Source organism: Coenobita brevimanus, chromosome 71 (genome assembly GCF_032717465.1).
Source record: "Coenobita brevimanus isolate Jiangsu-jjx chromosome 71, ASM3271746v2, whole genome shotgun sequence".
Classification (NCBI taxonomy): domain Eukaryota; kingdom Metazoa; phylum Arthropoda; class Malacostraca; order Decapoda; family Coenobitidae; genus Coenobita; species Coenobita brevimanus.
Window position 1 is genome coordinate 3,277,029 of NC_137024.1, and position 23,303 is coordinate 3,300,331.

Sequence of the window (23,303 nt, forward strand, 5' to 3'; positions counted from 1 at the left end):
TGCTATTTTTTCTATTTGAGATTTTTAAAAGTTAGCACCATATCTTGTGTGCATCTTTTTTTTTTAATTCTGTATTATATGATTATATGTAGCTGCCATATTATTCTGAGAGTAATAACTGTTATAATTATATGTTCTGGTTTCTTCATCCAGGAATGGCCAGAACAGTCAACTTAGATCATTTGCTAATAGCCAGCTGCAACACCTTCTCCCAGCCTTAGCCACACGGGCATCACATCAGGCCAACCCAAGTCTCCTCCAGGATCTGGCTTTTTCTTGTGGTCTACGTCTTAGAGATATTCTTATTGATCACTTCCAGGTAATATAGTGTAAAGCATTCCAGTTATAAGTAGTGTGTGGATGTTAGTAATCATTATCCTGTAAAATTTGAAGTAAGCATACAGAAGAAGTTGTGCATGGTAGTTAACTCTTCCATTTCAAAGATATTTTGTCCTGACTCATCTCATCCAGGGAATATTGGGGTTATGTCAGCTCCTTAAAAAAAAAAAAAAAAGTTTGTCCTTTAATACTGGTGTCATACACTACTGTCCATTCCAACTGGAAATCTCTGTTGGCCATGCCCCCTACCTCTACCATATGTCATCTGTTCTTGGTTCACATATCATATGGTTGCAGCACCTGTGTGACACTACTGCTACTTTCAAAATTACAGTGGTAGTGAAACATCTAAATGTAAAACTACCACCACTGTATATTTAATTCCCAAATTTAGTAACTGTTATCCCTTTTTGGCAACAGCCATGGTCTTTGATCCATTTTGCTGACAATAATGACAAATCTGAGTGTACCAGCAGCCCTGCCAGGACTGCTAGCAGAATGTCATCCTCCCCCACCTCACTCAGGCCAAGAGGTGACTGGTCTCTGGCTGCAGTGTAATTTGTGGCACCATCTTCCTAAATACTGTACACATAATGGCCCGATCCACAAACTGTCGCCCTTCCATATTAGGATTATTTTTCACTGTTCTTCATATTTTTGATGTTTCTGTATTGTTTAGAACCTATGAAGTTTTACAGAAACTCCAGTAAAATCTAAAGAGGAAGGATAAAATCAAGCCAGTCACTGTTTGGCCTGCAGCAAGTGAGGGGGATGCCGTTCAGCAAGGAGTCCCGGCAGGGCTTCTGGTGTCTGTAGATTTGTCAGAAAGGGTGAATTATAAGGAAATTTATGGATTAATTCCACAGTGGTGGTAGTCTTGCATTCAAACAAAAAGCTTTGGTGATGTTATCACTATGACTGTCGACTTAAAAGTGGCGGTAATACCGTGTAGGCACTGCTAGTCACACAATATCTGCCAACAAAGCACGGATGAGGTAGAAGAAAGAAGCATGGCCAACAGAGATTTCCAGTTGGAATGGACAGTACATACAATATGACAGTGCAGTTCCCAACCTTCCTGGAGCAATAAAGCAGTTCCCAACCTTCCTGGAGCAATAAAGCAGTTCCTAACCTTCCTGGAGCATTGCATCAAATGCTGAGAATGGATGGACAATTCATGTGCTGTTTGCCACGGGCATGGGAGTTGATTCCATCTTGTACAGTGTTTGTGATAAGTGGGTGCATGAAAGATATGGTGGTGTTAGAGGTTAGGGGGAATGGAGGACAAAAATAGGGGGAAGTGAGCTCATCATCATCATCGTCCAGACCTCCATTACCGCCCTAAGTTGGGGAGAGGAGTAGCAATGTCCAGACAGCCTAAGTTTGCCCAGTTCAGTGGGCCATACCTTCGTTCACTCATCATTCAAGCCAATGGAATCCTAGCTCCATCAGATAGGCCAAAAAAAAATTCTTCACATTCAGTAGCTTCACATATACCTATCTAATAGAGTCAGTTTGAATGCTGTCACATTAAAAAGGGGTGCCAAATCCCTGGTTATGCGCTTCTTCGCACAAAATTCATCTAGCCAGCTTGGCCTTTTGTCAGTCCCTTAGTCTCACCAACTTCCATACCTCTTTTTGTCACACACTCATCCACCATATCTCTCCACCTTCTGTTTGGTCTACTTTGCCTCCTTCCTCCTTGAGAGTCACTCAGATATACCTTTTTCACAACATTATTGTCATCCATTCTCTCCACATGACCAGACCATCTCAGTACACTTTTTCGATTCTGGTGTCCACAGACTTCCTTATTCCATATTCTTCATGCATCACACTATTCCATATCTTGTCCACTCTCTGTACTCCAAGTACATTCCTGAGCAGTCCCATCTCCACTACTTTTACTTTTGACTTTTCATTTTCATGCCACACACCACAGTCTCACATCCATATGTTACACACCTTCATGTAAGCCTCGTGCAGGTGCAACACTCAAGCCTCTGTTTTTTATCAAGGCCTTCATAGCACCAGCTACTTTTCTTCCTCGTGCCACTCTACTTTCCACTTCTTTTGCACATTTTCTTATATTTTCTTTCACTGTACCCAGGTATTAGAACTCTCGCCAGTTCCAGTCTTTCTCCATTTACTGCAACATCACACTGGGAGTCACCTTCTCTCTTAACAACCATCACTTTACTTGTTTCTACATTTACTTTCAAGGCACGATGCTCACAGACATCTAGAAAACTGCACTAGTCTACCAAGCTCTTGTCCAGTATTTCCAAGTAGCACTACATCACAAGCATATAACAAATATGAGATATTCCATCCATCACCATTCATTACCAGTGCCATCCCTCTCTCCATTACTTGTGTTTTTACTTCTTTCATCACCCCATCCATATATTTATTGAACAACCATGGTGACATCACACAACCTTGTCACACACCCATATTGATCGTGAACCATTCATTTAGATGCCCATTTACCCTCACACATGCCTCACTACCATCATAAAAACTCCTAACACCATCTAGCAGCTTACCATCTACACCATACATGCGCCAAACTTTCCACAGTCCATCTTTGTCTACTTTGTCGTATGCATTTTCCAGATCGATAAATGCCATAAAACACTTTATGGTTCTTCTCACACTCCTTCTCCATTATCTGTCTCACTGCAAATATTTGATCCACACGTCCTCTGCCACTCCTAAAGCCACTAGGACTTCTGATATCTCTCTTACTTTCTCTGTAGTAATGCTTCCATATACCTTCCCTACAGCACTCAATAGACTGGTGTCACGATAATTGTTGCACTCACTTCGCTCACCTTTACTTTTTTTGCGGGGGTACAATCACTGCCTTTTTCCACTCTGCTGGCACAGTTTCACTCACCCATGCCTTCTTACATATCTCCAGCAAGTACTTCATTTCACTCTCACTACACTTTATCATCTCTGCATACACTGCATCAACCCCAGTTGCCTTCCTATTTTTCAGCCGCTTCAGAGCGTTCTTCACCTGTGCGAGTGTCACATTTCCTGGCACCACATTCCTTTTCTGTACACCCTCAAATTCAATCATGTCAATAGTCGCTTTGCTCTCTCCATTCCCATTCATCAGACTTTCAAAATATTCTTTCCATTTGGTCTATACTGTACTTCATACCCATGGGTTAATAATCTACCAATTATCTCCTTCACACTTTCACTTTTCTTTCCAATGTCACTTCTGCACTTCCACACCTCTTTCCAATTTTCAGAGTAATTTGCATTCATTTTTCTTCCTAAATCATCATTTCCTCCTCCTTTTTCCTTTCCACTTGTCTCTTTACATGCTTCTTGCTCTCAATGTATTCAGTTCTTATTTCAACTGAACCCCTGTCCTGTATCCACAATAGCTACTTCTTCCTCGTTTCCTCCACTGCTTTCTTAACCTCTTTATCCCACCATGCTATACCTTTCTTCTTTGTTGTTACTCTTGCCACACCACACACCGCTTTAGCATTCCTAACTAAGCAATCCGTATATACATTCCACAAGCTGTCCGGATCCATTTCATTCCAGTTCACTGATTCTAACTCTTCTCCCTTTTGGCCTTGTATTCATGTACCATTTCTTTGATCCTCAGCTTCTCAACTTTCAGTCTCACTCCCTGACAGCTCCTCTCCCTCTCTCTTGGTCGACCTCACTCCTCTCAGCTTGATCTTGCATACCTCAATCATATGAACTTACAAACCTCCACATTGTCCTCTCACTGCCCTTATGTCAGCAACACTTCCCAGCATCGATTTCTCTATGAGCACGTAATCAGTCAGGATCCTTTCAGTGTGATCTCCAATCCCTCTATACCATGTGTATTTATGTGCAGTGTGCATCTTTGTGTTTAAAATAAGAATTACAAATCCACAACCTCCTTTCCTTACACAAGTCCTTCAGTTGCTTCCCATTATCATTCTCTACTGGTACTCTGTTATGACCTATTATATCTTTTTCAGGACCAGTGCCAACTCTCCCATTCATGTTGCCCATTACAAACACATTATATCTCCTGGGCAGTTCTCCTGCTACTTCACCCAGTTCATCGCAAAACCTGCCATTCTCTTCCCTTAAATGTATTCCAATAAATGTATTTTCATCATGTGTATTGTAGTTTAACTTATGCCATTAGTCTGTGAAGAAACAGTAGACCCTTGCTATAACGGACTAATTCGGGTAAAGCCAGGTTCGGTTCATTAAAGCCAGTACCAGGATAGTTCATTATATCTGAGGGTTTCCCCCTGAATTAGGATTTCGAGAACATGTTTGAAAATAAATCAGTACTAGAAATGTAAACTATACCCATTATACATTAACTTGGCCCTTAGTTTCATCTTTTTTGCAACTTATTTCTCATCCTTGTCATAGCACTTCATGAGTAGTACAGTATTGCTATAGTCTTTTATTACAACTCAGCAGTCATGATGGAGCGAGGTCAATTTCAGGTCCAGTTGCACCTCATTTAATGACTGTTGTTTATTATAGCTGATGAAAGTTCAGCGGGCTTTGTGGTGTTTGTTACATCCGATATCCCTTTGTCAGTGTTTGTTATAGTGAGAGTTTATTTTATCATCATCGTCACCATTCACCAGTCATCGTCGTCGTCATCATCATCATAATCATCATCATCATCATCATCATCATCAACCAATTTTTTTCCCACCGAAGGATGGCGTAAAGAATTATTAATTTTTGTAATTATTTTTCAGCACATACTGGCTCAACTTGTATTTTACCATACGAAAAAAGAACAAGAGAATGTACTAAAGTTTATTGCAGCCACAACAGATATTCATATTCAGAACATCAGGCGATGCTCTGTTCAGGTAAGATTTTTTTTTTTTTTTTTTCCCTATAAGAAGAAAGAACCAGATATATGTATGGGGCAGAGTACAAGTCTCAGAGATGTTTTTTGAGTAGCCTAAATGCTGTAGTACTGAAAGAGGGAATGTGGTATTTAAGGTGATTAAACAGATGATAAGAGAAAACAGGCATATCGTAAGTGAGCAGTTTGAGAAGACGATGAAGGTAGGGTAGTGGTGGACAGTGAGGTTATGAAGAATGCTAGGAGAGAAGATTAAAACCAGTTGCTGAATGAGGACTTTTACCAATACAGAGAAAGCGTGGAGACAGCTAATCAAGTGTCTGGCCCTTGGTCTTTGGTTGATATTGGTAAAATGGGCAAAACAGCAGACAGAATGAAGTTGGGTAAGGCTCAGGGGGTGTCTTGGCTGACTGCTAGTTGTTCAAGGCGTTTATAGATATAGGAGTGGGTTTAGTTACTGGTTTAATAAATTCTGTTATATATGAGTATGTTGTTCCAGGTGACCAGTTGAAGAGTGTGACTGTAGATATTTATAAGGGGAAGGATGATGCCCTGGAAAGAGGATAGTTTAGAGGCATGAAGAGTTTTGGCAAGATAATAAATGTAATGGAGAGAGCCCTGAATGGTATGATAAGGGAAAAAGTGACTGTTGATGAAATGCTGTTTGATTTGATGCCTTTCTGACAGGTACAACCGTTCAGGAAAAATATATAGGAAGGAAGAGAGAGTTGTACTTTTTTTTTTTTTTTTTTTTTTTTTTTTATACAGAAGATGAACAGAGGAAGGAAGAACAAATTAAATGAAAAAAAAATCCATAATGTTTGCCCAGATAGGCAATAAAGTGGGCAGTGAGGAAGTTTGGGATTGAGGAATGATTGGTTAGAGTGCTTATGGCAACGTATGAGGATGCTCGCACCCAAGTGAGTGTGACCAGAGGTTTGAGTGATGAATTTTCTGTGAATGTTTGTGTATCATCAGGGATCGGTTTTAAGCCCCTTGTTGTTTATCATGGTGCTTGAAGCTCTCTCACATGACTTCAGAATTGGACACCCATGGGAGGTGTTGTATGCTGATGATTTGATGTGGACTGCAAAGAATGAGAGGGTAGCTGGGGATAGATTTGAGAAGTGAAGAGGTGGAATGTTGTGCAAGGGTATTGAGAGTAAACATAGATAACACAAATGGGATGATATTTAGGGCAGGTCGCAGTATTGTCATGTCAGGAAAAGTATGGCCATGTGCAGTTTGCACCAGAGGTGGAGGGAATAATTCCATTTTGTGCAGTGTTTGTGATAAATGGATGCAGAAATGTCGTGGTATTAGAGGTACTGTAAAATCCCAAATTTAGACATCATTTGGTACTGCAAAATCCTTTTTAGATTTAAGTTGTCCAGACTGATTTGAACCTCTTATGGAGAAAAATAAATTGGTGCCAAGAGTGATTGGTGACAAATAAAGTGAAGGCTCCTTTCTGTTTAATTTCTGTTAATTTTTCTTGTATTACTCCTTCCTTTAAACATGAAAACAAAATAAACATAATTATAACATACCCATTGGACTAACTCCATTCCAATGTATGATCAGATGTGTAATTACCGTACTTGTGATTGAATTGTTAACAACAGCATAATCAAGCAGTCATGGTGTGGCAGTGGTACAAAATATAAAATATTAACGCTAGAATGAGTTGATCACTTGGAGCACACTGGCATTTCCTGGCTGCTGCTTTCATCAATGTCTGATCATCAGTGCATGTTGTTGTATCTCTGCCGTTTGTAATTTTTAGTTAACGTGTGTTTTCTCTTTGTGTTTCAGTTCATGTCACCAAGCATAATTATTTTCACCAACTGCCTAGCCCCGGGCTCCTACGCTCCTCATGGGGCAACGTAGGATTGGATGATGGATGGATGGATGGGTGAAAATTAGGTTATGTGATTCAGTTAATTTTTTATTCATACCCTCCTGAATGCAGTCATTATCTACTTTAGGATCATTCAACCTGCTTTCTGTCCACAAGAACATAATACATTTTGTCATAGAAGAATAAATGCACATAGCTGGTGCCTGCACGACTGTTCACTCAATGTCTGTTACACTTGTTTTCATTGTTATATAACCTATAAATAATATACATACTTACATATATACTTACATCATCTAATCCTGTGTTCCCCCATAAGGAGCATAGGAGCCCTGGGCTAGGCACATTGGTCCTGACATTTAAGATGAGAGTGAGCAGCCTCACTCATGCCTGAGTGGCATTATGTGAGCGACAAAACCCAACCATCCATTGGATATAAACCTTCACAGGCTCAGTCTGGCTGGAGTGCCTTAATTACCCACTAAACCACCAGGCGTCATAGTTGGGCTATATGGTTACCACCCACCGTAGTAAATGGTTTCCTGGTGTACGGAACACCATTTGGCTAGTCACTCAGTGTAGTGTCACTTGTAAACAGAAGGAAGAGTAAAGATAATGTTTGATATATGATGCTGCTATTCACAATTCGTTTTGGTGGGGGTTACATGGGGACAGAGAAGCAATTTCAAACTGAAAGGATACAGAGAATGTATATAGCTGGTACCTGCATCACCATTAACTCAGAGTCTTCATTTCACTAATTTTTAACATTACTGTGTGTAATATGTGAAACTCGGAACCACCTGCCATCTTTCCCAACTGCATGCTGTCGGTTGTCCAGCTTGCAGTAGCAGCATCCTGTCTGATCTACATAATTTTTCCATAATGTTTAATATTTGTCTCTTATGAAATTCATCCAGTATGGCAGTGTTGTCTGATCTAGTTACCATACTGGGCCTGAGCATACTGTATTAGAAAAGAAATTTGTGTTTGCAGTATATCAAGATAGTTTTTCATTTTTCACCCACAGATGTTCCTCTGTGTTAAGTTTTTCATTTTTCACCTACCAGGAGTTCCTTTTTGCTAAATAAAATTATTGTTGGTGGTTAGAATACATTCTGATGTTTGTCAGTTTGCTTGGGAAAATACAAATATAGTGTTTAATAATACTATAATGTTCTCCACAGAACCAAGTGAATGAGCTTGTGATGGGATTACATGAGCACCGGAGTGGTGTTTTGCAAGAATTTTCTCATATGAAGACCCTGGAGCCTGGTTGGAATGAACAAGGTGGAGGACGGCGACATGATGGAGCAGAGGGAATAGGCAGCAGTGAAGATGGCATGGATGAACTTAGGGACATAGCAGACTATCTTGCCCCTCGCCTCCTGGGCATTCTTGGTTTTCTTGACAACAAATTGGTTTCCTCATCCACCATGTACAAGTAAGTAGTACATTGTGCATATCTATTATATGTAAACTACTAGTGATGTTCTCCCTGTTTTGTACAGCATATTTACCCCTTAACAGCTGCCAGCATTGAACGACGCTTTATCATACTGTACTGGTGCTGGTAATGTCGAAATAGTGCAAGCTATAAAGTAACTATGAACAATTATGAGAAGGGAATGAAGGTCACTGATATGTTTACACAACCCTACTCTGCCATTCCAAGCACTCAGGTGGTCACTTCATCTCAGATGTTTTCACCCATATGTTTACACGTTAATGGCACATCCGTTGTAATTTTATTCATTTTTCCGCAAATCATAGCAAATCACAGGATGGGTTTAGGAAGCTAAAAAACACATTACCAGGTGTGCCAGATGATTCTTTTCACGTTTACGAGAAAAAGAAATTGATTTTGGAACCCTGAAAAAATGATCGTGGGCTGGCCAGGGGAGTACATACACAAATTTTTGAAGGAGCGGCCATTGAAGGGTTAATTTTTTCAAAGTTGTATTGATTAGAACAGTGATGCAGAACAGAGAAGTAAGTTCTGAGATTGGATGTTTTAGTGTAATAGCTTAAACAAAGCTTGGCATATTAAATGCTGTCAGAAGCAAGAATTGAACAATTATCCTAAAGGATCTCAGTCTATGACATTACTACTGAGTCAGCAAGAGTGCTTCTCGTGTGTTTCTTCTTGTTGTAACTCCAAACTGAAGTAGGTGGAAGTCCATTCCACCACAGGAAACTAGTCACTTCAATTGGTTGCTCCCAGAGGTCTTTTGTAGAAGCTGTGTTGAAGGACTGCCAGTTTTATAATAGCGTGGCACATGAGTAAGTATGATGTGATGGGGGGGACTTCATTGCAATGTAGGCTTAGTGGATTGTTTGTGAGGTGTATCTTGTGTTGGTATTGGAACAGGGAAGGGTGATGACTATATTACAGTGTGGCTAGGTGCATTTGGTTCTCTCTAGGTACGATAGGTTCAGAGAGGTGAATGTATGTTGGTGGTTTATGAATGGGTGCAATGAATTATCTCATCAGGAGTCATTTACCAAATTGGCACAGGAATTACAAAATCAGCACTTTTAATAGCAAAATATAAAACTTCCTGACACCAGAAAGCTTCATACAGACCTCATTATCCGAAACTGTCAAAATAATGTAATTAATTTGAATGCATGAGAAATCTGGTTTCATCATAAAAATATGCGAAAGTTAACAAAAGTGCTTCACCATCAGATTTCCAGCTCGCCCTGCCAGACTTCCATTCTTCATATTCATTGAATTAGCAATACAAATGATTGTATTGATGGACATATTTTAACCTGTATATACAGTAAATGTTTTCCTAATTATCTGTACTTCTTTTCCAATATAAAACTGTGTGATGAAGTATGTTTATGCAGTGTAATGTTGGGTAGAAGGTGAGGGATGTTAATAATACACTTTGGTTAGTGTTGGGTGTTTGGTTGTTTTGTTTCTCTGTGGAGGGTGATGCAACATAAAATTACAAGAGTGGTATCTGTTTTGAGCCAAGGCAATGAACTATGTGTCTCCCTTATTCACATGTTCCTTTATTAGAATCATTTTTGTTTCTTGATGTAGGTGCCTCTGTATTTGTGGTCTTAATTCGTCCTGTTACACTAAGCTCTAAAAAATCCGGCATGCCTGGGAAAAACAAGTTTAGGTGTCTAAATTATCTGGATTCTCAACACTTGCTGGGCTGACTCTTTGTAAGGTAGTTCATCTCACCTGAATTATTGTTTTATAACCTTTCTAAAATGTACATCATGTGAGGCATGCAACTTGGCCCATGCAGGCCTTCATGTGCCTCATATGAGGTCTGCAACTTGGCAGGGGTTAAATAATGAAAAAAAAAAAAAAAAAAGTTACAGGAATGCCATGTGAATAATAAAATGCAAAGAAAAAGGTACTGTGAAACCTAAAATGCCACCTAGAACCAGGCCCTAGGCTACAACTCATATGTGGACATTCTGAGTAGTGATTACTGATATTTTCAGTCCACAGAATTGACTCATATTGTGATTGTTAAGTGCTGAAGTTGTCATACTTACTTCATCCTGGATACTGGTAAGAAAATTTGGTATGAATTATGGATAATTACATGAAGAAAAATAATTAGAAAATAAAATCCTTTATTGGTGGATAAAAGTTAAATCTAGAAGAATGAGATTCCATATAATTCCATTGGCATCACATGCAGTCAGCTTTCTGAGTGGTGATTAGTGATACTCGTATTTGCAATCCATCAAATTGACTAATATGATGATTTTGTTAGATGCTGAAATTGTCATACTGCCTTTATCCAGGATACTGTATTGAGTACACCACTTCCCGTCCGATCAGCGAAGTTAAGCAACGTTGGGTCTGGTTAGTACTTGGATGGGTGACCGCCTGGGAACACCAGATGCTGTTGGCATAACGTTCTCCCTACGTGTCAAGTGGGGTTGGTGGAGGATTAGTGCCCCTCCCTGTAAAACAATTAACTCTGAGCTCTTGGCCACCCCGTTTGGGATACGTGGCGTCTGGCAATGAATGATGAATGAATGAATGAATTGTGGGTACTTAAATGAAGAAAAATACCTCTTAAAATAAAATCCTTTATTGGTGGATAAAAGTTATATCTGAAAGAATTAGAATCCATTTAATTTTATTGCCATCACATGCAATCAGCTGATGTTTGTAAAACTTGTAAACATATTAAGAGATAATGGATACATAAGCATAAACTATGCCTGCGTGAATTAGATTTATTGTATGTTCAGTATGCAAAATAAAATTTATTGCATGCATTAACTCACAAAAGTATTTGTTGTGGTAACTGATGGTTTCAAAGGAGTATTGTTGCTGGTCATTGGATTAATTTAAGCAGCAGAAAAACCTTTCTCTTAAACTTCTTATTCTTCCAGTTTCTTTTTATTCATCTTAAGTACACGCAATCATAATTGTATTTGATGTTGTGACCGATGGTTTCTCAGTGAGCATTGCTGCTGGTTTTAAGTTTAGTTTAGGCAGCGGAAAAATCTTACTGATTTACTTCATATTCTTCCACTTTGTTTAAATTCATCATTTATACACTTGATCGTAATAGTATTCGACATGTGGTGACCAGTTTAGTTTAAGCATTAGAAAAACCTTACATATTCACTTCTTATTCTTCTAGCATTTTTTTCATGTATTTTGATTATTTTTGTAGTGAAAAATGATTATGATGGTTGTATTCCCATTGTTGTTATCCATGTTTTGCTTTTCTGATGCAAGTATGTATTTCAGGGGTAATAGCAAATACTTCATAAAATCTACTCAGATCTCCAGAACTTAATTTACTTTCTCATATTGTGATGGATTAGGTTAAGCTACCTTAGGTTAGGCAAAGGTTAGATTAGATTATGTTTAGTTCATTTACTTTTGCATTTCGTCAGGTTAGGTTAAGTTACCCTAAGCAGCATTACGCTAAGGTTAGGTTAGGTTACTTTATATTAGGGTAGGGTAGGCTAGGTTATAGTTGTGTTGGGTTAGGCTAGTAACAATAAATTTGAGTAGATTAGAGCTGGTTTTAAGTGTCTGCCATTGTGCATGAGAAACAAAAGTATCAGAAAATCAGACAATGTACATAAAAATGACAGGAAAATAAAATCAGTTGGAAACGTATCACCATAAACGTGATCAGAAAAATATAGAAAACAGTTAAGAAAAAGAGGAAATGAATTTAGAAGGCCCCTTTTTTTTTTTTTTTTTTTTTTTTTTTTTTTTTTTTTAATTGGATAACATATTTCTTTTGTCTTATGAGGTGTTTTCTTTAGGTTGTATTGAAAGAAATAGCAGACGTACACATATATAAGAAGCCACTAAAAAATATCTTCAGATATTTCATGCACCTTGGAATTTTATTATGCTGATTCACAGTTTCATAACATGTTCATTTCTCAGTGCCATACTGTATTCGTAATCTGCTCAAATGAACACCTCAGTTTTGCTATTATTCTGATATAATCATGGCCTTCAGCAAAATTGTTGTATAGTATGCATCTTTTTCTGGGAAGTACTAGATGCTGAAATATCAGTGACTTTTCATCGTGACCATTACAGTGGGAAATTGCTACAGAGGTGAAGTCATGGGCAGGAGCAGACTAACAGTACTTGGGGTCTGAGTGCTAAGTCTACTTGGAGGCTCTCTCAACTACACATATATAGATAGATACAGTACATACATAAGCCATGCCATATGTTGCAGTATTACAAAGCTTAAATAAAAATGTAATTGTCTCTCTATATACTAAAGCCCGATAAAGATCAAACAAAGTACAGTATATTGATGCTGTTGTATTTTTTTGGGGGTCCCCTATTAGCTTGGGGCCTGAGGCTTCGGCCTCAACAGTCTCCTTGTAAAACCACCCCAGGTCATGGGGTAGAATTGTTGGAAACTGAGCATGGATGGGTAAACACTGACCATGTTAATACTGTGTGAACTACTGTAGAAGAATCACAGCCTTTGGCTAATATACATCTGTATTTACAGGTCGGAAATTGGCATGCATTTTGAATGTGAAAATGTGCAGGAAATTCAGATCTCAAGCCATCTGGATTCTTGATAGTTCTAGATTTCTAGTTGCCTTTTTTTTTTTTTTTTTTTTTTTTTTTTTTTTGTGTGTGTGTAGCTGGCTAAGGTTGGGGCCAAGTTTGGACTAGCATAATTCACTGTTGTCTTAATTAATTGTTTTTAGATCGTGTTCTAGAATTCATTTTGATATCCAAAGGATGTTGTTGTTCAACCCTGGTCCCCCTGGCTCAGCTGACCAGGCAACTGGAGGGAAGCAACTGCTGTATAGGGTTATCTTATAGGTTCCCTACTTCGTTAAAATTGTATCTTTCTGTTAGTAAAGCACGTCCTGTGCAATGGTTGCTATATGTGTTAGTTGTTTGGGCCTAATCAGCAAGCAGGGCACATGTCATCTGCATTTCTAACCAACCCAGATGTAAGTTGGTATGACAACTGAGAAGGACTGTGTGATGTCCTAATCTAAGCCTAGCTAAGTGAACTCAGTTAGCTGTGTTTAAGGATACCATTGATTGATGAATATCAGGAGAGAAGGCTTGTAGTATAGTGTTCTAATTAAGCTCTTGTTTTTTCCTTTGCACATGAAATGAGAATGTAGGTGTTTTCATTGCTAGTGTTGGAATGTTTGGAGGTGGAATGTTGTTGAAGAGGCAAGAGGATCTGGTAATAGTTGTGTGGTGATTGTTTTATATTGTTCTGGGGCCATCATGTAATGACAGGGGTGTTGTGTATAGGCTGCTATGTAGAATCCTGTGCTTCTCATGTCAAGATATTCTCTAACAGGGAGGGCTTTAGTGTCAGAATGTAAGTGAGCTGTGGGAGCGGCATTGATGCAATGTTGTTCGGTATAGTCTGCAAGGTGTTGTAGTGTGATATAGGATGGGAGCCCATGCCGTGCAGGCATAGGGCATCGTTTATCTAATATATTGTTTGCAGAGTAGGGAGAGTGTTTCTTTTTGGAGCCCAAAATCTGACCCTGTAATGGCCTTGAGGGCATTGTGTCTAGGTAGTGCTTTCGAGCGTTTTTCAGGATATTGAGTTATTGTAATGAGATGCCTTAGTGCTAATGTTATGTATTATACCCCTGTTACTCTAACTTGGCCTAAAATTGCCATCTCTCCATGATTTTAAACTATACCGGGAGATTAATAGTAAAATATGATGCCAGTCATGAAGAATTCCTGTGGGAAGAATGTACGAGTATTGCCATAGCACTGTCTCTTCCTGCCAGTGCACTACATGAAATAAGATGCAAAAGGGCGAGAGTCTGGGCCAAGTTAGAGTATAAACAGTATAGTAAACATTTAATAATTTGTTTTACTTGTTCAACAGAGAGAAGAGATCAGCTCTGTGGTCTCTGAGTGATCTGTTGGTGCTGATGGGCAAAAAATATATATCACCTGTTTCACGTAAAGTTTTAGCTTCTTTGAAGACGGCCCTGAAGTTGAAGGAGGAAGAATTTTATGACATTGGATGTCATGCTTGGACAAATTTCCTGTATAAGTAAGGATGACCTGTAGAGTATGGTGTATAAAAGTTTATAATTGTGTGTTAATGAAGTAGATGAAATATGCATCTATTACTGATTTGTTGGATTTAAATCTTAAGGGTACTTAGAGTATTGCAAAATTGTTAGCTGATCAGTAAGACTAATTCTTCTTCTTTCAGCCTAGATGAAAGCACACTGGAAGGACTGATTGAAGAAGTAGTTGTTGTGATAAGACCTCTGGTAGTGAAGCGGCCGGAGCAGTTGGTTAAAGTGCTGACACATGTCCTGGTGAGTACAATGCTTCACATGAATCTTGAGGATTGGTTCTATATAGGACATAGAAGTGCAGTTCCATAGTAACTCGTAATGGGGATTGAACCTGATTTTATTCACTTTTAGAGTATCTCAAAGAAGAAAGGTGAACAGTAATATGAAGAACTGAATAAGAAAAAGAGGAGTGAATATGGATGCTTCAAAAGGATCCAGGGAGGTAGTGAAGTGGGCAATGAGAAAGCTTGGAAATGAGAAGTGGTTGGTCAGAGTGGTTATGGCAGTGAATGAGGGTTCTTGCACCAAGATGAAATTGAGCAGGGGTTGTTATTGAATGTTGGTGGGCATTAGTGGTCAGTTTTAAGAATGAACCTCTTTCACATGATTTTAGAGCTGGACTCCCAGGGAGGTGTTGTATGCTGATTACTTGATATTTGTCGTGGAGAACGAGATGGTAATGGAGGAAAGATTTATGGAGTGGAGAGATGGAATGGGGCAAAAGGGTTTGAGAGTAAGTGTGGATTTGACCAACTGCCTAGCCCCAGGCTCCTACACTCCTCATGGGGCATTGTAGGATTGGATGATTGATGGATGGATGGATGATTAATATGAGAGTTGCATCAAGGGTGTGGGAAATAGCTTCATTTTGTGTTTGTGATAAGTGGATACATAAAAGATTTAGTGGTATTAGAGGCACGCTGCAAATTAATGCTGATTTTGAATGTCTATCTATCTATCTATTGCCAGACGCCTCAATCCCGTTTGGGGTGGCCACAAACAAATCGCCTCCAAGTCGCCCTGTCCCCCGCCATTTCACTACCCTGCTCCCAACTCACACCCCCCTCTCTCATATACCTCTCCACCCCATCCCTCCATCTCATCCTCGGTCTCCCCCTCCCTCTTCCACCCTCCACCTCACTCACATACACTCTCTTCGTCAGTCTTTCACCCTCCATCCTCTCCACATGGCCAAACCACCTCAGTGTGTTCCTCACTACGCTTCCTATCACATCCACATCAACACCACAACGCTCCTTTATATCCTCATTCGTCAGCCTGTCTCTCCACGTGACTCCACAAGCTCCTCTTAAATAACTCATTTCCACTGCTCTCACTCTTGACTTGTGTCCTTCCAACAACGTCCAAGCTTCACTTCCGTACGTTAGAGTTGGTATCACAATACTGTCATGTAGTAACTTTTTTACTTCCATGCTCACTTCCCTGTTTCTTATCACTGCTTTCAAGGAACCAGCAACCTTTCTTCCCTGCTGTACCCTTTCAAGCACTTCACCCTCCAAACCTCCATCCTTACTCATCACACTACCCAAATACTTAAACGTACTCACATTTTCCAATTCCTCACCATCCAACCTCGCTATACATTCACTGACTTCACCTCTCTCAAAGACCATCACTTTACTCTTCCCTACATTCACCTTTAGGTTCCGTTTCTTACACACTCTCTCAAACTCATCCACCAAGCCTTGCAGCTCCCCTTCATCTTCACTCAACAACACAGTATCATCTGCAAACAACAGTACAGGGAGTTTCCAAACACTATCCTCTCTCACCAGGGCCACTCCAACATCCACTACCCTACCTTGTACCTCTTTTATTACCCCATCCATGTACAGATTGAACAACCATGGAGACATGACACATCCCTGTTTCAAACCAACTTTCAAAGAGAAAAATTCACTTAGTTCACCATCCACACGCACTGCAGCCTTAGCACCATCATACATACTCTTCACAGCATTCAACAACTTCCCATCTACTCCATATATTCTTAACACTTTCCACAATCCTTGTCTATCCACCCTGTCATATGCTTTCTCCAAATCCATGAAAGCCGCATACAACTTCTTTCCCTTCTCTAGAAACTTTTCCACTAAAGATCTAAGAATGAATATCTGATCTACACAACCTCTTCCCTTCCTAAAGCCTCCCTGTTCTTCTCCAACTAATTTCTCTGTTCTTTCTCTAACTCTGTCTATAAGTATCCTACCATACACTTTTCCTATTATACTAAGAAGACAAATGCCCCTATGATTACCACACACTTCTTTTTCCCCTTTTCCTTTGTACAAGGGAATAATTATACCTGACTTCCAATCCTCCGGGACTCTACCTTCCTCCCAGGCCAATCTGCACATCTTCCACATCCATTCTACTACTATCTCTCCCCCATGCTTCAGCATCTCACCACACACTCCATCAATTCCTGGGGCTTTCCCGATTTAACTTTCTTCATTGCTTCCACAACCTCTATCCTACTGATTTCTACCTGTCTTCTCACCTCCCTCCTTCTCCCAGCCATTCCCCAGCCACTTATACTCGCATTACTTCCATCCTCTACGTTCAACAATTCCTTAAAGTGTTCTCTCCATCTGCTCACTTTTTCTCCCTTCTCCACTAGTAATCTACCATGTTTATCTTTCACTCCCCTGCTAACTTCACTTCCACCCTGTCTTACTCTTTTCACTTCTCTCCAGAACATTTTCTTACAGTCCCTCCACTTTACACTCAAATTCCTTCCAAATTCCTCATCCACTCTCTTCTTACTCTCTCTTACTAATCTTTTCACCTCTCTCTTCCTTTCCACATATAACTCTCTCTTCTGCCTCTCAACTTCTTCCACGCCCCTATTTCTCATCCATTCATTGTATGCTTTCTTCTTTTGTGCCACAGCCTGTTTCACCTCTTCAGTCCACCACGCTGTTCCTTGCACCCCCCTCCGTCTTCTCTTCCTTCCACACACCACATCACATGCTGCACATATTTCTTCTGTAAATATCTTACACACACCTTCCACGTCTCCCATCTGCTCCAATTCATATTTGCCCAATCGTTCCTCCACTTCTCTCTTATACTCTGCCTTTTTCTCATCCTCTTGTAACCTTTCCACTCTCCTTGCAACTTCTCCTTCCTCTTGTCTTTCCCTTCTTCTATTCCTCCATCTTACTTGCATCCTAATTCTGGCCACCACCAAGTAGTGGTCAGAAAGGCCACTCCCCCAACCTCTATAAACTCTTGCATCCAATATACATCTTCGCATCCTTTCATCCACACACACATAATCAATCATTGCCTTCCTTTCATTCAGTTCACCACCCACCCTTCTCATCACTCGCCATGTATACCTGTGGATCATTTTATGCCTGAAGAGGGTATTGGCTATTACCAACCCCTCCCAGCACAGATGTCCACTAACGCACTCCCATTCTCATCTATCTCAGCAGGCACACCCCACTCACCAACTATTCCATCCACCTTCACATTACCAACTTTACCATTCATATCACCGATCAAAAACACTCTCTCATTCCTTCCAAACTTTTCCATGCACACTTCCACATTTGTCCAGAACTCTTCTCTCACTCTTCTAGCATGATCTTGCGTTGGCGCATACACACACACAATCGCCCACATTTGTATTCCAACTTTCAACTTTACCCACACAATCCTTGACCCAACTGATCCATACTGTCTTATGCTCTTCTTCCATCTTTTACATTTTTTGAATGTATGGTATGTAAAGGAGAGAGGTGAGAAAGGATTAATCTTGCTGGAGAGTCTCTTCAGTGTGTGGAGAATATTGTTGTTTGGGAGACACATGCTGGAGATGGGGCTGGAGCTAGTTCTGTGGCAAGAGTGAGAAATGACTGGAAGAAGTTAAGGGAGTTGTTGCCCCTCCTGACTCTGAGAGGGCTCTCCATCCATGCCACATGGTACTTGCATGCAGCATGTGTTAGGAGTATAATGGTGTGCAGTAGTGAGACTTGGGCAGTAAAGGATGATATTCATAGGCTGAAATGTACAGAGATGATAATGGTTAGATGGATGTGTGGTGTCGTTGAATGACAGGTCTAGGGAAGGTAGGATTTCAAATTAAGGGTTGAAAGAAAGGTTGGATTTGAATGTATAGGTGTTGTAATGAGAAGGGGCAGATTGAGATGGTTTGGAGATATGGAGTGGATGCAAGATGACAACTGAGTGCGGAGGGTAGAGTTGCAAGAGGAAGACCAAGTAGGGCCTGGGACAAGGTCATTGAGTGTGACCTCAATGGATAAGGGACAAAATAGAGAGGCTACAAGAGATCAGGCAGCATGGAGAGTCTCCATTAGATGACCAAGGCTGTTAAATGGAACATAGGAGCCTTTATAAATGAAGTGAACAAAATGAAAAGCTGTTTAATAAACTTTCTGAAATTGTTTCTGTTTCTGTTTTGAATGAGTTTTTTATATTCTGGCATTCATGTCATGATGAAGTGTTTGTGGATACTGTGCAAAATATACTTTATCTTTTTAAGGACAGTACCGGTAAGGATACATACTGTATTTTTCTGTATGTGGTCTGCTCTAGGACTGGACCTTCTCCTCAGAGGGAGAGTGATAACCAAAATTAAACACTGTCCACATGGTAGCTAAGTATGAATGAAAAAGGACTGTACATAGTAAAGGCAGTGTATGTGAAAGGGTTATGTTGGCTACATTACATATATGAACCAACAGTGGGAATATTTGCAGGTGTGTGGAAGGAGCTACTACCAGCATCCACCACATTTAGGACTTTGAACCTCAGTCTCTGGGCACACCCATGTCAGGATAACAGTCCAGCTGGCACTAAACCACTGTGGCTCAATTGATAAGATATATATATTATTATCAGAGTGCCCATAACTGTATTTGTAATTTATTTTGTTCTTGTAATCCATTATTTTTAGGTTGAAACTCCATCAATCAAGCCACTCCTCATGAACCTGCCCCTGTTGCCGGATGTTGAAGCTCTTAGTTCCATTAACCAGGCCATTGTGGACCACCAGCTACGAGTTGAAGAGTAAGCCAGATAAAATGTAGCCTCAGTTATATGCATATTTGCCACCCAGTCTCACTGGACAGATATAACATAAGAATAAAGTTATACAAAACTTAATTGATTTCCTCACAGTTGATACTTTAATCCATTTGAACTGTATACAAGTGTTCTGCATTTTATAAGAAGGTTGCCAGAGAACAGTGACATAAAACCACAGGAAGCTTGTCCAGATTCCCTTGACATTCATGCACTGGTGTCTTCTGTGTCGACTGTATAGAGTAGTGCAGGTAGTACTGTAGTTGCAGCCCTAGGATCATCGGAACATTGAACCTGGTGGACTGCAGGCTGAAGCAGCCATGTTCCTGCATTCCACCATCCTTTTGGGGGGAAAGAGAGTGGGAGTTGAGGACATTTGTATAACCAGGTATTGGAGTCACATGGCCATGTTGGTGCAACTGCAGCACCAATACCTGACTGTAATGCAGGGTACCAACATGCAATGAAACTTATTAATGACAGATTCTAGGAAGCCAACCAAGTTAGGTTAAAACCATTCTACTTTAGTAGTCCTAACTTAATCAACATATTGATGCATTATCTTTTTCTGCAGGTCACTTCATTTTAGTTGCAAGTTTGTCAGTGAAGCTCAGGTAAAGTTAGCTCTCAGTGTTGTTGTTTTGGCCTCAGGTTCATCTAAATGTAAACCTGGTGGACTGCAGTCTGAAGTTGCCTTTCTCATGCAGTCTCCCATCCTGCTTTTGGGGGATAGAGGGAGGTTTATATAACTAGGGTGTTTTGCTATCCTGTATCAAATCTACAGTGTGAGGGCATTGTTCTCCAGCTCATACCCTCATTATAATCTTATTTATTGACATTGTTTTTTGCTGTTGAATCGAAAGTATATATATATATATATATATATATATATATATATATATATATATATATATATATATATGTATATATATATATATATATATATATATATATATATATATATATATATATATATATATACATATATATATATAATTTATTGGTGTGTGTGTGTTCGACTCTGGGCAAAGGTTTCAGGTCACCACTTCAGTGCTAACACCCACCATCCATACTGAATACATGCTAAGGCTCATACAGGACTGGTGTATTGGTATTAGCGGGGATACTTTTACGACATGTCAGTGGATTTTCTGGTAGACTTATACTGCTGTTTATTAAGCTAGTTTGTTAGCTTGAACATTTTAGTACCACTTGCATGAAAAATGTTATATTTTTTTAACACATCCCAGACTTTCAGGGAGGACTACCTGTAGTGAATGAATGATAAGATTCAAGTTTTAATTTTTTGAATTAGAATGTGAAATAATTCAGTTTCATCCTAGGGGGAGCACTGACGAAGTTTTGGAGGTCTTGAGAAATATCTTGCGGGGACTGACTCACGAGAGTGTAGATGTGCGGATGAATGCTCTTGCCCGCCTGCGGCACACCCTGCGCCATAACCAAACTGCTGTTCATCACCTCACCACAGATGCTGATAACGTGCATCCCACGCTTTCAGAACTCTTCAGTGTCCTTCTCAGTAAGCACAGATCTGCATTTATATGTTGCATGTAAGGCCTTCTGAGTCCTTAACAAACCTAGATCAACTACTGAGGAGCAGTGAGACTTCTTCATCTGTTAAGATGAATGATGTTAGAAATATGACAATAATGGGACAGGTAAAATTGTACCCAGAAATATTTTTAGTTTGCTCACATTTTTGTTTTAATTGCCCATGACTCTGGATGTTATGATTTTCAGCTGTTCTGACTTGTACTGTGTACAGTTCATAGCTTCAGTATCTTGTAGCTTCTTTTAGTTGTAAGTTTGTAAACCATCTCAGAGTACACTAGTTTAAGTTATATTTTAGGATGATTTAACAGCCAGTGTTTTTAAATAGTCTCAAAATACACTTAAACAAGAACAAGTAGACTTTGACATCTGACACTGATAATGCTTGGTGACACTGCATAGGGTTACTAGGCAATCATATTCAGTAGTAAAATTATGACTCTGGGAATAAATTATTGGTGTAAAAATTATTCAAGACCTTATTTATTTATTTATTTATTTTCACTACAAGGAAGAAGGACCCAAATGCCAGAAACCCATAAGATTGTTCCCACCAAGAAAAAACAAATACAATATAACAGAGAACCAACTTCAAGATCCTTTCCTCTCGAAATGCCTGGACACACTGTGTTTGAAAGACTGGAGGTCATAGGCAGTAGGAAATACAGACAGAGGAAGACAGTTCCAGAATTGACCTGTTGCATTCATGAAGGACTGGGAGGAACGGTTAACTCTTGCTTTTGAAAGTTGGACAGAAAAGGGATAAGAGTTTGTTGCTAGATGGGTGCTACACGCCTGCTGTAGTGATGGAGGGATGCTAGCAGACAGTTCAGAGGACCAGTTACCATAGAAATAGTGACAGAAAAGAGATAAAGATGCAACAGTGCAGTGAAGAGACAGAGGTTGAAGGGAGCCAGTAAGAGAGGAGAGTTGATGAGACGAAAAGCCTTTGACTCCACCTTGTTGAGAAGTGCTGTATGTGGGGAGCCACCCCACATGAGAGTTGTGCTCTACATGGGGGAATAAAACCCGTGTATACAGTCAGCAACTGTGTAGGGGTAAAAAGGCACGGAGTTGGCTTAACACACCAAATCTCTGCAAGAGAGGAAATATGATCATTCCAAGATAAATCCCAAGAGAATGAAACCCCAAGTACATTAGTCCCTCATTTATCCGGACATAATAGAGCCAGAGGCATGTCCGGGTAGTGATAACATCTGGATAATGAATACTATTCCCCTACTATACCCAGACCCTACTTATACCCAACCTCCAACCTATACCTAACCTATTTGTACAGTACCTATGCTTAATTTAGCAGTGTTTTCCAGTCATTCAGGCATATTTAGTCATCAAAACACACAGGAATATCCAAAGTAATGCTAAACACCAAGAAAACCATGCAGAAACGACACTGAAATCCAAAAAACACCCTACCTATACACTGCTTTATGTACAGTACCTCTCCTTGTTTTGGCAGTGTTTTCTGGTCATTCTGCCATATTGTGACATCAAAACATACATTGGAATATCCAATTTAATTTTCAGCACCAAGAAAACCATGGGAAAAAAAAAATAATTGAAAACAAAAAAACACCCTACCTATACACTACTGTATGTACAGTACCCCTCCTAATTTTGGCACTGTTTTCAGGTCAGGCTGCCATATTTAGACATCTGTACACACATATGAGTATCCAGAGTAATGCCAAACACCAAGAAAATCATAAAAAAAAAAAAAAAAAAAAAAACACTGAAAACCAAAAAACACCCTGCCAATACACTACTGTATGAACATTACCCTTCCTAATTTTGGCACAGTTTTCAGGTCATTCTGCCATATTTTGACATCAAAACACACATAGGATTATCCAAAATAATGCTAAACACCAAAAAAAAAAAAAACATTGAAAGCCTAAAAACACCCTACCCATACACTACTGTATGTACAGTACCCCTCCTAATTTAGTCAATGTTTTCTGGTCATTCTGCCATATTGAGACATCAAAACACATA

General features: G+C 39.6%; 1 protein-coding gene and 1 pseudogene across 1 annotated transcript in view; both read left to right on the plus strand.

Moving 5' to 3' along the window:
- mei-41 (ATR serine/threonine kinase meiotic 41) overlaps nucleotides 1–23,303 on the plus strand; it is a 213,916-nt gene that overhangs the window by 67,783 nt on the left and 122,830 nt on the right. The window contains exons 20-26 of the mRNA XM_080277708.1: nucleotides 154–319; nucleotides 5,094–5,210; nucleotides 8,258–8,514; nucleotides 14,435–14,605; nucleotides 14,771–14,879; nucleotides 19,588–19,700; nucleotides 21,059–21,255. Of these exons, the coding sequence (XP_080133834.1) occupies nucleotides 154–319; nucleotides 5,094–5,210; nucleotides 8,258–8,514; nucleotides 14,435–14,605; nucleotides 14,771–14,879; nucleotides 19,588–19,700; nucleotides 21,059–21,255 (1,130 nt within the window). The remainder of the gene's footprint in view (nucleotides 1–153; nucleotides 320–5,093; nucleotides 5,211–8,257; nucleotides 8,515–14,434; nucleotides 14,606–14,770; nucleotides 14,880–19,587; nucleotides 19,701–21,058; nucleotides 21,256–23,303) is intronic.
- Nucleotides 10,842–10,963, plus strand: LOC145406946 (5S ribosomal RNA; annotated as a pseudogene).